The following is a 12,345-nucleotide window of genomic DNA, read 5'->3' as shown; positions in this document are numbered from 1 at the left end:
CCCAGGTTTAGAAGGGCAACAACATTCCTTTGCAACATGCAAATAAAAAAAAAGAATTTGCATTCATTCATTAAATGAGATGGGGAAAAATATATGTAAAGAGGTATGGTAATTCATTTGCATTCCTCTTGTGTTAAAGAGGTTGGCAGGGAACTGTCTGGAACAAGTAGGCCCTTATTGATGTAGGTAGATGAAAAAGCTATTTAAAACATAGCTAATTATGATTATACGAAAAAGTAAAGAGGGTTGTAAAGCCAGTATTTAAAGGATGAAAGCTTTATTAATTAAAGAGAATTTATGGTGAATAATGATTACAATAAAACAAGAATACTAATGAAAATAAGTTAATAGTGATAAAGGGGTAATACTGATAAATATATGGGTAAGATCTGTGACTGATGTTATCTATTGATGGTTATGGAATTCAGAATTGAAAAAAGTTTCTAAATTAGTTACAATAAGAACAGTTATAATACTGGTTATTTACACCCTATTTTCAAAAGCATGAATGAGAAGCAGCTCAATGTTTTCCGGTATATCAGAAAATATCATTAAGGATAATGAAGAACATAGGATTTGTGACAGTCAATTCTAGTCAAGATTTATGTTACCTACATGAGAGTAATGTAGTATCAAGACCCTTTCTTGCAGCATTCAAAGTGTTTTGACCTTGTTTGCCATAAACCAGATATATTTTACTTCGCTGCTAGTGATTCATTCAATACATCACCTAGAAGTGGTGACAGAAATCCGGTCTGTGGTGGCCTACCATTAAGAAACCCAAGTTTAAGAAATCCTGCAGCTGACATAGCAAACTGTGGAGGACTTCAGAGCATCTGCCGCTGTCGTGTGCGTTTGGGTGCAGAGGCAGGGTCCCAGCTGGGTTCAGTGATCTCCAAAGACAGCAGGTAGCAGCGGCCCGGTCTCTCTGACCAGACCGGTTTCGGCGGCGAGACAGGACAGGTCTCGCTTCCACGCAAGGTGTACGCCGCGCTGCGATGCACCGCGGGCGCGAGGGCCCGCAGCGAGCGAGCGGGCGGGCGAGCGGCCACCTCCCTCCCTCCCTCCCTCCCTCCGCACCTGCCACCTTCCGGACGGGCATGGCCAGGGCCCTGCGGGCGCGCCCGCCCCTTGCCCCTTGGCTGTGCCCCCCCCGCTGGACTGGCCCGGGCGCTGCCTGCTCGGGGCCGGGGCCGGGGCCGCGGTCGCCGCGGCGCCTTTAAAGCGCCGCCGTTCCCGGCCGGGGGGGATGAGCTCATCCGCAGCCAATCAGCGCGCTCGCGGTGGCATCCCCGCCGCACCGGGCGCGCGCGCCGCGGTGGCGGTGGCACGCGGGTCCCGCCGCGCGCGCGCTCCCGGCGCCGCCCGCTCCCGGCGCCGCCCGCCCGCCCGCCCGCCCGCTGCGTCGCCCCTTGCTGCCGCTCCCGGGCAGCGGCGCCGCGCCGGGGCGGGGATGCTCCCGGGAGGGCTCCCTCAGGTGAGTGCTGCGCCGGGATGGGACGGCAGGGGGAGGGAGAGGGGGGATGATGCCGGTGACCGGCGGGAGCGGGTGGTAGAGGCGACGGGGGGGGCCGCAACCGGCGAGTCACCCCTCGACGCGTTCCTCCCTTGTCTCCCGGTGCCGTAGGGCGGCGGCGGCGGCCGAGCCGGCGCGGCGGGGCCATGAGCAGGCCGTGCCGGGAGCGGCCGGCGGCGCTGGACGCGGAGCCGTGCTCGCGGGCGCTGGCGCAGGCCCGCGTCTACCTGGAGCAGCTGCGGAGCCGCGTGTCCCCGGCAGGCCCCGAGGGGCTCGGCGGCGGGCGGCGGGACTACCTGGTGGAGGCGGCGCGGCAGCTGCGCCTGGCGCTGGAGCGCGACGTGAGCGAGGACTACGAGGAGGCCTTCAACCACTACCAGAACGGCGTGGACGTGCTGCTCCGCGGCGTCCAGGGTGCGCGCGGCGGCGCCCTCCGGCGGCGGCGGCGGCGGCGCGAGGGGCGGCGGGGGCGATGCGCAGCAGCCACCAGGGGAGGGATGACGGAGGTCTGGTGGCCGTGGCCCTGAGGCGGGCTCGCAGGGGGTTAGCGCAGCTAGACCAGGCGCCAGGGCGTTATGCTGCCCTGGCAGGGGGGCATGAGGGGATCGTACAGGCGTAAAGGATGTGACGGGGAGTGCTACGGGGGGTCAGTCTGTGGGCAGGCCCCTAATGCCCACCTTCTCTCTTACCTGCAGTTGACCCCAATAAGGAGCGGCGAGAGGCTGTGAAACGGAAGATAACGCAGTATCTGAAGCGTGCAGAGGAGATCTTCAACTGCCACCTCCAGCGAACTTTGGGGAACGGCAGCCCCACAGCCACGGTGAGGAGCTGGGGCGGGATGTGGCCTCTGGGTCTGTCGCCTCTGAAGGCCAAACGCTTGGGATTGACTTGGCCAAATCCTGAGGAGGAAACCTGACCAGCACACACACTGGCGCTGGCTGAGCCCAGAGAGTAAACCTGAGTATGCGTCCATCATGAGTGGTGGGGTGAGGCAAGGGCTTGGGGTGACAAATGTGGCATTCTGAGCCCAAGGAATATGGAATCGCTGGGACGTTATAGCGATGGCTCCTTGGTACAGAGAAACCTGGTGGTAAGGAACACCAAAGAGGGGCGCCTCAGTATGATAACACATCCATGCTGAGCCTTCTCAACCACCTGTGTACAAATGGCCAGATGCCATGGTCAGGTGTTGTGGAGAAAATGACAGATGTCAGCTGTAGAGTGTCACTGGCCTCCTGAGGGATCCTTGTGGCAGCCTTTTTCCCTACCTGGAGTGAAGGGTTGAGCTGTGCTCTGCTTGCCTGGGGTGTTTCCAAGACTCTTGCAAGGTGTAGTATTTAGCTTTTTATCATCATTCTTAATAGCAAAAATGGACGTGTTCGATGGGATGGAAGCCAACAGGGCAACCATCTTATTAGATGTTAAGAGTGGTTTCTTCCTCTCATTTTTCCCATATGAATGGAAACCAAGCTGTGTTCAGCAAAGATAACTGCAGCTCACATGCCATTGTGGAACCAGATGGGGAAAGAAGGGACAGAAGAGTGGCATAGGACAGGGTAAGGGCCTGAGGGAGATGAGGAGGGTGATGGGAGAATGGCAACTGCCTTACAGATTTTTCTTAGTGTTAGGGCAAACCAGTTCCAGGTGTGCATTTAGGTGTGATTTTTACATCTACTGGAGGTGAAGGCTTCCCCTGAAAGCTTCAGAAATCCAGTAGCTGGCCAAAGAAACAGTCTCATTGATGTTACTCATCAGCTATGGCCACTGAAGTCTTATCTCTGGCTTTTCGACCTCTTCAGTCCGGTGGTACTGCTGCTACCTGTGGAATATATGGGGACCCCTCCCACCTTCCCAGGGGATGCCTAGCATGTCCAGGTCCCTCATTCTTTTTTCTCACTGTCTTGCAGGGTTACAGCAGCCTTCGCTTCCGGCCAATCAGGACGCTAAGCTCGGCAGTGGAGAACCTAAGACGGTGTAAGGTTGTGGGAGTGATTGATAAGGTAATGACTGTGTCTGGAACTGGGAGGGGGTGAGGCTGGGGCTGGGCCAAGCCAAGTGTAACCTGGAAGGGAAGGTCTTACCAGCTGGAATGCAGGTTAACTGCTCTTGGTGCACTCACCGAGAGTTTTCATCCAAATCATTCCCACTAAGGAGTTTCCTCAGGGGAGGGTAGGAATCCCTTTGTCAGATGAGAAGTCTGTTAATGTCCCCATTACTTGTAATTGCCAAAGCTCCCAAGATGTTGGCAAGGAAGTGGGCATTTCCATTCCTTTCCAGTGTAGGGAATCAATCTTGATGCCTAGGTATTGTGATGGTGGATTCCTACAGATAGTCTAGACTTCTGCAGAAGACAAACTTTCTGGATGAATAAACTAGTTAATAGTTAATGATCTTGGAGTGAAGATGCCAGGCTTACCATCTTCATGCATGCACTGGCACATTGTTCCCTTCTGCCCATCACACATCCCAGTTTGTCGGGACTAAAGTGTTTCTCACAACCTGCTGTGGTTCAGGTGGGCAACCTAGCACAGCAGACAGAACCCAGAAAGAGCAATGCAAATGCTACTTTGGTGAAGGGAGCAAAGTGGTGTAATAGTCACCCCTGTCTCCTTGTCTATCTCAGCAGTAATAACCATGTTTGGTATTTGAAGAATAGGAGTTTGAGTAACACAAACTCTGGTAGTTGAGTTCATTTTAGCTGCAGAGTCCCTTGGGATATTCCTGTAGGCTGTGAGTTGGGATGGGAGCAGTTACCGCTTTTGATGTGTTCTGTGTGTACTGCTCACAGGTGCAGATAGTCCAGGATTCAGCCACTGGTGGGACCTTTATACTTAAGGTGGGTGTTGCCAGCTTCACAGCTTCATCCTCTTTGGGTGACCTTGGGGAGGAGATAACTTTTAGCCAATATGGCTGAGTGGGAAATGCTCCTTAGCTCCTTTTAGATGCAGCTCAGCAAAGGGAAGCTTTATGGACATTGAACTTCCTCTAAAACCTCTGTCATCTGCTATTTTTTTGTTCACTTACTTCCCTCAGCCATCTTCTGTGATCAGAAGGGAAGTGGCTCCCCTTCCTCCCTTCAAGCCTGAACAGTGTTTCTTCTGTTCATCTGGTGGGCCTCAGCTTTGTAATGGTGCCTGCCAGACCATACGCCCATGTTGGTCTGAGCCCACCATGAAATAGACGGTGGATTATGTGGGGTGGTGGGTGCTCAGTACAAGTCCTAGGGCAGTTTCCCAGTGACCTTAGGCCAGCTGTTTGCTAGGCCAAGGACAAGGAGACCCCAGCATGACAGGGAGAAGCGTCAGTCTCAGAGGGAAAAGTAGAGAGAGCTGGAATGGCAAATTCCAGTTCGAACTTGTGTGTTGAGTTGAAGTTTGAGTTGGTGCAGTTCTGGAGGATGGCCGCTGCTCTGGAGCAGTGGTGTGACTTGCAGGTGGGGAGTGTCGTGCATTGGCAGAGCTTTGCAGAGCTCTGCATTGTCACAGCTGGGTGCTAGAGCCTGACAGCCCTAGCTGAGCACGAGCTGCAGGTTTCCTAGATGGAGAGCTCTGTTTTGAGTGACATGGGGAGGACAGCCATGGGGCTTGTCAGACGAGACTCACCAACAGGTCTTTCCAGCTGCCCCCCTGTCCTGCCAGGTGCTAGGTTCCAGGGAGTCCAAGCCCCTGCCCTGCTGCAACGCCCACCTCCTTTTACTTTCCCAGAGCCTCCCTAAATCCCATGTTGAGACTCGTGAGCGGCAGACCATCATTCCTCATGGAGTCCCCTTCATGGTCAAGCTGCTGTGCTACTATGTGAGTGAGGACTCCATCTTCCTCCACCTGGAGCATGTGCAGGGTGAGTGCTTTGTTGCACTTGCTTGCTGTCCACGCAACATCCTGCTCTCACCCTCAGCTTCCCTTTCTTTTAATCTCAAATATATTTCTCCTGCTGGTTCAGGACTGCTTTCTGTAGTGACAGCACAAGTGCTCCTCCTTAGAAAGGTGGCTGAAGACTTTGTGGAAGGAGCTGCTAAGCTTTATCAGGGATTCAGGAGTTTTGATAAGAGCTGATTGAGGAAGTAAGCTAGAAATGGAGTTATGGAGACCTAGAGGGAGAGAGAGGTTGGCGGGGGGGAGAATGTGGAAACTAGCTTTAGCCCCATTGGGCCCTGTGGGAGGGAATTATAATATAACCATGCCTTGCTGTAAGGAAGTTGATATGGTCTGGCATCTTCTGGCTTGGTCAGAGATACAATGGAAACAAACCAGCAAAGGTTTTGGAAAGAAAAACCTCTTTCTTACTGGCACAGTTTGGCTGTCACAGCCAAGGTGATGGAAAAGGAGAACCAAGTGAGGTAGTTCACTCGGACATTTTGAACAAGGCATTCATGGTAACTGGTTACAAAAGAAGAGGCCACACTGGATGTGGAGACCTCAGGGGACAAAGGGCAAGGAGAACCCAAGGGCTCAGGTACAACGTGATAGTTCCTCTGTTACCTGAGCAAGGAGGCAATCTGGGGGCTTATTGCAGATTCCAGTAAAGAAGAGTGACAAAGTGGAGGCTGGTTAGGAGTAAGGAGCTTCTTTGCTCTCTGCCAGATGAGTAGGTGGTAGGAAGCAGCAGGTGGCGTTCATTAGTGACAAACAGTCTGACGTGTGCTGGAGAACAGCCTCAGCTTCTTGTGTGTTCCTGTAGAATGAATATGCAGAAAGCAACCAGCAGGTGAGTTTAATGAGACTGCCCCTTGTGATCAGTGGGCCCACCAACTTGCGGGAAGCTCTGGCAGTGTGCTCTGGGCTCCAGGCCTCACTGCTCTGACTCATCACTGACCCGAGGGCTTTGCTCCATGCTGTAGGCTCTGTGGCAGCACTCTTGCTGGGGTGTAGGGAGGAAAGGCTTTTAGAGGAGAGTGAGGATGATTGTGGGATCAGGGGCATGTGTGAAGATGTGGTTGAGCTGTGACATGGAAATTATGCAGCTAGGATCAATAAAACTGTGCGGAAGGAATAGCATGAGGCTGCTGAAGGAGGGGGGAATGAGCTGTTTATGTGCTGGGTCACCAAGGAGCATGGAGTTGAGTGACCTGTGTTTGTAGGGTTTGGGGATATCTGCATGAACTTAAGGTTTACTTCAGGAGAAATTAAGGCCTGGTCATATGTGGAGCATGTAGGCCTTGGCCTGTGCCTGAATGGGTAGTGCCTGCAGAGCGGGGAACTTGGAATGCTTTCTACTGCATCACTTTTTCTTCTTCTCACTTCCCAGGGGAGACGCTATGGTCTCATCTCCGCTCCAAGTATTGTGTCCGGCAGGGCTCCTCTGATGGCTCTGGTTCCCTGCATTCAAAGCACATTCCAACCTTGAGGGACCATGGCAGAGAGGAGGCAGTGGGAAGCTTCCGTGGGAGCAGTCGAGACCGCATCTTCTCTACTCGGACAGGCAGTGGCCTCCTGTTGGGAACCAACCGCTGCCTGTTGGGAAACACTGACTGCCCTCCCCCTTGGGAGGGATCCCCTGACAGCACAGACCCCAGACCCGAGAGTCATTGCCAGCTTCTCCTGGCTCCTGTCAGCAGCACAAAGGCTGCAGCTGGAGGGCAGGGTTTAAGTGTGGTGCAGGCTCTGCCTGGCATCATGGACCGTGTTCCAGCAGCATCAACCAAAGGCCCCTGCCACCTCAACAACCAGGGCCTGGTCCTGCAACCCTGGGACTCTCTAACCAGCAGTGAGGGTGCAGGCAGTGCATCGGAGAGAACAGCCTCCCAGCAGGATCCCAGGCCGCTTGCTGGTGAAAGGCTTCCTCAGATGCCTGCCCATATGCCAAAGACTGTGAGAGGGGACCATCCAGGAAAGGGAGAGCCTCAGTCTCGTCAGGTGTCTGAGGCCACCTGGGCTCAGCCCTTCCTGGCCTCCTCAGGACACAGGCAGCTTTGTGCAGGAATCACCCTGTACAGTTCTGGCAGGCCCTGTGGGCCTGACCGTGGGATGCAGGAGCCCTTGTGGGCAACAGGTGTGACCAGTGGTCCATTCAGAGAGCAGCCACTATCAGGATTGTGCAGGTCTCTGGCTCCCTGTGGGCATAACCAGAGAGCCTGGGCTGTGAAGGAGGAGCAGGTCCAGCTGTGGGCAGCAGAAATCCTCTTGGCCTTAGAGGGACTTCACCAACAGGGTGTATTGTGCCGGGACCTCAACCCCAGGAACCTGCTGCTTGATACAGCTGGTAGGTAGTGCCCAAGGCTGCTGCCCCCAGGGGGAGGGAGGCCTATTGGCTGGGAGACTCTTATCTGCCCCATTTCCAGGACACTTGAAGTCTCTTGAGTTTGCTTGGAGGGAGGGAGGGAGACTGGGGAGATTAGGATGTCTCTGAGCATGGAAGTGTGGTCTGGATTGGGGTTTCCAAGAGATTATTACCAGAGATGTCTCTGCAGAGGGAGAGTAAGGGCTGCAGCCACAGGAATGCGATGCTTCTGCTCCCATGTGGGGTCTGGCTGCCTAGGAGATCCCAGCACAGGGAAGCTGAGACCAGCTAAACTGTGTCTGAGGTTAGTGGGATTGCAGTTTGCCCCTGCCTGTAGTTACTGCCCCCTTGGGTGTTCCTGAGCCCATCTTTCCCCTCAAGCCATTAGTTGTCTGTGCAAGCCTCTGAGTGGGAGTCCCTGAATAGCTGGCAAGAACTGGGGCAGGCCAGAGCTTGCCCCGCAGCACGTGTGGGGGGGAAAAACCAAGAGAGCTTTGCGAGGGGGAAGCTAACCTTTCTCCCTTTGGCATTGCCTCTCCTCACTGCAGCCTGCCCCAAGGCTGTTGAGCTTGAATTTCCCTCTGACCAGGCCCACCAGCTGCATGTGCCCGCTGGACATTTGTGGCAACTGTTGGGTGGCTGTGGGGGACGTGGCCACTCTGTGTCCAGGGTGTGGCAGGGGCCCAGCACCTTGGTTTTCCCCAGTGATGTCTCCTCCCAGCTGAGGGGATGTGCTTTGGGTTTGTGTTCCTGCTGGAGTCGCTAGTTTTGTGCTAACTTCCCTGCTCTTGGCTCTTGTGCTGGTCTGCAGGTCATGTCCGTCTTACCTTCTTTGGCCAGTGGACAGAGGTGGAGCCACAGTGCTGCAGCCAAGCTCTGGAGGAGCTCTACAGCGCCCCCGGTAAGGGAAGTTTGCCCTACCTTCTCCTGTCCTCTCCCCACTGCAAGTCACTTGGGGAGAGAGGGCTTCTGCCTGCAGTGAGACTTGCCTAGCATGGCAGTCACCGGCAGCCACAGGCCCTGGTGCCCAGGCAGTGCCCTGCCTCCAGCTCTAATTCTTCTCTGGCTCTTCCTGCAGAAGTGGGGGGCATTTCTGAGCTAACTGAAGCTGCTGACTGCTGGAGCTTTGGGTCTCTGTTGTATGAGCTGCTGACAGGAGTGGTAAGAGGCAGAGGAGCTGTGTAGTACTTGTGGGAGGGAAAGAGGTCCTGTCTGTGCAGGGGCTGGGAGGGTGAGTTCCAGTGCAGGCACATCTGCTGCGTGCCAAATTGTCTCAGGTGCGTGATTCCTGGTGCCTGGGTCTCTTGGTGCTGAGAACCTGGGATTTTAAATCCTACTGCACTGTGGTGGGGTTGTATGGTGGTGAAGTCTTAGTAGGATGTTACTACCTCAATCAGGGCCTCTGCTCACCATCATCCTCTGCCTCCTGCAGCCACTGTCCCAAAACCACCCTTCAGGGATTCAACCTCACACCCAGCTGCACCTGCCAGAAGGACTCAGCCTGGCAGCTGCATCACTGCTCACTGAGGTGAGGAGTCTAGGTGGAGGCAAGGGAGGCTGAGGAAAGGCAGGGGCCCAATCTGGGTAGCTGCTTTCCAGTGTCTCCATCTTCCCATCCTGGTGTCCTGTCCTTTTTTTCTGCAGCTCCTGCAGTATAACCCTACGCGGCGTTTGGGCTCGGGAGGAGGTGGAATTGCAAAGCTGAAGTCCCACTCCTTCTTCAGCACCATCCAGTGGAACAAGCTGGTGGGCTAGGCAGGCTGGGGGGGGAGCAGAGCAGGGCCAGGGCTTCTGTGACCCTTCCCACAGGGAGCTGGGTGCAGGGCAGCTGCTCCCTGAAACTTGTGAACCCACGTGGCACTGGCAGCTCTGCCTGCTGGGAGAGGTTTGCCTGCAAGGGCTGCCTGGGGTGGAGTGGGGTTGGGGGGGGGGCGCATGAGGTTTTACAGCCTTAAATGTTCTTCTGTCTCTGCTTGCGCTTCTGTTAGTGTCACTGAGTGAGCAGGCTGTAGTCTGGGACAGGCTGTCTTTCCCGCTGGGTTCTTCATGGTGGGACAGGGGTCCCATGCCCTGAGCCTCAGGTACACCAACCTTCTTGACCCCCAGGGAGGGACCACACTCCCCTTCTGGGGCTTCCTTTGAGGCACCAGTGCCCCTTCCTCTGCTTAGCGCTGTGCTGTGGGATTTCCTCCCTGTGAGTTTTTTATCTCTGCTGCTACCTGAGTTGATCTTCCCTTTTATTTTATTTATTTATTTATTTATTTATTTTGTGGCTTCCATGTGCATTTCATCTGGGCCCTGCTGGTTAGTGCCCAGGCCTGTCTTCTGTGCCAGTCATTGGCTGCATGTGTTGTGGATAATGCCTGCTGCAGGGAGCTGGGGTGGGAGGGGATGGAGGCCCCCCCCCCCGCCCAGTCTTTTCCTGGTGGCTGTCTGAAAAGAATAAACCACTTGTCCTTGCTCGCAGAAGTGTGCTTTTGTTTCTGAGTTGGGCTAGCCAGGCCTTGGCCCAGCATCCCAAGTGAGGGAGGGCCCCACATCTGGCTCTTAAACTTGCCTGGGAGCCCTGGGCTGGAGCTTGAGTTTTGCCAGTTGCAAGGAGGGGGGACAGCAAGCCTACCCCTGCCAGGGATGGAGTTAGTGTGGCTGAGGCCAGTGCAGCCTGCAGCCCTTTGTGCCTGTTCCTGCTGACAGTAACCTCCATCCTGCTGCCAAAGATCAGAACATGGCAACGATTGCCTGCACATCTCCCACTTTGCTGCTGCCTGCCTCAAGCCTGCATCCTGGGGAAAGGATTCTTCTCCTCACCTAGGCTGTATGGCAGTATGGCTGCAGCCCACAGGGTTGGGAAAAGCCACAGTGCTGGCATTTCATTCTAGCATTGCCTTTAATTGTTGTCCCGTGTTCTGTCTCCGGCCTTAGCATTGCCCAAATTGTGCTGCTATTCCTGGGTGCTCTTTTCTGCTGTCAGAAAAGCAGGCCCACCTCCCTGAGTTTGCTGTGCTTTGAGTACAATGATTCCTTGCAGAACAAACAGCAAGGGTTTGAAGGGATGAATTCTGAGAAACTGCACCTGTAAGGAGGGGATGTTTAACCAGCAAGAAGAGTAAATAGCAGTCAAGATGGAAGAAAGAAGAGTGAGCAGGAGGCTTCTGCTAATGGCCCAAGCCAGAGGCATCTGTGTGTGGTCTTTCAGACCAGAGTCAGAGTAGCTGGAGGCTGAAAGAATATCTAAAAATGTTCATGCTGTTGTGAAACTAGGCTTAGAAAGACCAAGCACATATTTGGAAGTGAGCACAGCAAAGCGCTCCTTATGGTATTTCTTGCCCTCCCCTCCCAGTTCCCACTGCTCCATCCTCCTCCTGCATACATTAAGCAGTTACAGCCACCAGTGACCCTTAGCTATGGCTAGCTGGTTTCAGCAATAACGCCAGCTCCTTGCTGAGTCTCTTCCCTTGGCTCTTGGGCAGCAGCAGAAGTGCTGTCCACCAGAGGGGAGCAGAGCCCTGAACATGCAGCTCCGCCAATTTAGCAAATGCAGCATACACCTCAGGAACAGTTGTGCAAAAGCAGACCAGCTAGCTGGAGAAGCTGAACAGAGGAGGGGAGCGGGGAAAGGCGAACTACTGCCCAAGAAAGCCAGGCACACGGGAGCAGGTAAGCCTGGGGCTTTTTCAGAGGCAGCCTCTGCAGGGCAGGGTGCACTGGTTGAACCTTGCCAGCAGCAAACTTACTTCATTCTCCTTCCAGCATCCTCTTCCTACGACTCCTGGGAGTCTCGGAAGGACTAGCCCTGCCTGGAGCTAGGCCACAGTGCAGCTTCATGCAGCACTGTACCTTGGGCTTTGCCTAGGAGGGTCAGAAAGGAAGTGTCAAGCAGAGCAGTGACATGACACTCCTGCAGTAAGCCCCATCAGAAAGATGAAACAAGCTGGTTTGCTATGCTGTATCATTTTAACAGCTAGCCTGCCTATTCACGCTTCGTGTAGTTCAGAGGCCTCATTTATTGCAGCTCCAGACAGAATACAGGCATTGCCTTGCCCCAGACTCATTTATACAGTTAAGGCGGGCCCTCTATTATAAATGTGCATGGAGACTGAGGTACAAGCAGCATTCACAGCAGAAAGACTCTTAACTCAGTTTCTTCATGGGAGAGCAGCTACAGCCTCTTTCTTTACAGCACGGGGGAATATGTGGGGTTTTTTTGGTTTGGCATTTTTGTTTTTTAAAACCTTCTACATCAATCAAATCCTGCACACATCAGGGGAAGTCCAAGAAAAAGCTGATTCCACCCACTGTATTTGTGATGGTCTGCAGCTGCTAGAAAAGGGTAGGAACTAGTACTAGGAAATAGTCATTCCTTTTCATCAGCATCACAACTGAGGGTGCAATAGACTACTTCGTTAGAAGAGGCTGCCTTCACTTATAATTGGGAAGCACAAACCCTTCTCTAAAGTTGATGACAGTGCTGGAAAAACCCTAACAAGGTCCAGGAATGATTTCTTATTGGTCTAAAAACAGGCACCACTCCCTTGGGAAATGGTCTCAGCACCACATGCCAGCCAGAGCCACTTTTGCCTTTACAGTGTATCTTTCATTTTTCTCCTTGCCTC

At 54.0% G+C, this 12,345-nt stretch overlaps 1 protein-coding gene across 1 annotated transcript; it reads left to right on the top strand.

Moving 5' to 3' along the window:
- Nucleotides 1-1,646: 1,646 nt before the first annotated feature.
- RPS6KL1 (ribosomal protein S6 kinase like 1) lies at nucleotides 1,647-10,199 on the top strand. The gene is made up of 10 exons (XM_068946579.1): nucleotides 1,647-1,930; nucleotides 2,212-2,336; nucleotides 3,424-3,516; nucleotides 4,305-4,352; nucleotides 5,221-5,353; nucleotides 6,761-7,714; nucleotides 8,544-8,633; nucleotides 8,811-8,893; nucleotides 9,165-9,260; nucleotides 9,377-10,199. The coding sequence occupies exons 1-10, from the start codon at nucleotides 1,663-1,665 to the stop codon at nucleotides 9,485-9,487; spliced, it is 2,001 nt and encodes a 666-aa protein (XP_068802680.1). The 5' UTR covers nucleotides 1,647-1,662; the 3' UTR covers nucleotides 9,488-10,199.
- The last annotated feature ends 2,146 nt before the right edge of the window (nucleotides 10,200-12,345 follow it).

The sequence above is a fragment of the Struthio camelus genome, chromosome 5, assembly GCF_040807025.1.
Source record: "Struthio camelus isolate bStrCam1 chromosome 5, bStrCam1.hap1, whole genome shotgun sequence".
NCBI lineage: Eukaryota > Metazoa > Chordata > Aves > Struthioniformes > Struthionidae > Struthio > Struthio camelus.
Note: the sequence above shows the minus strand (reverse complement) of the source record. Positions and strands in the feature narration are given on the sequence as shown.

Excerpts from the sequence above, each read along its gene's own strand:
- RPS6KL1 (XM_068946579.1), top strand. The coding sequence starts at position 1,663 with ATGAGCAGGCCGTGCCGGGAGCGGCCGGCGGCGCTGGACGCGGAGCCG. Across the intron at positions 1,931-2,211 it reads GCTGCTCCGCGGCGTCCAGG|TTGACCCCAATAAGGAGCGG; the intron begins GTGCGCGCGGCG and ends TCTTACCTGCAG. Across the intron at positions 3,517-4,304 it reads TTGTGGGAGTGATTGATAAG|GTGCAGATAGTCCAGGATTC; the intron begins GTAATGACTGTG and ends TACTGCTCACAG.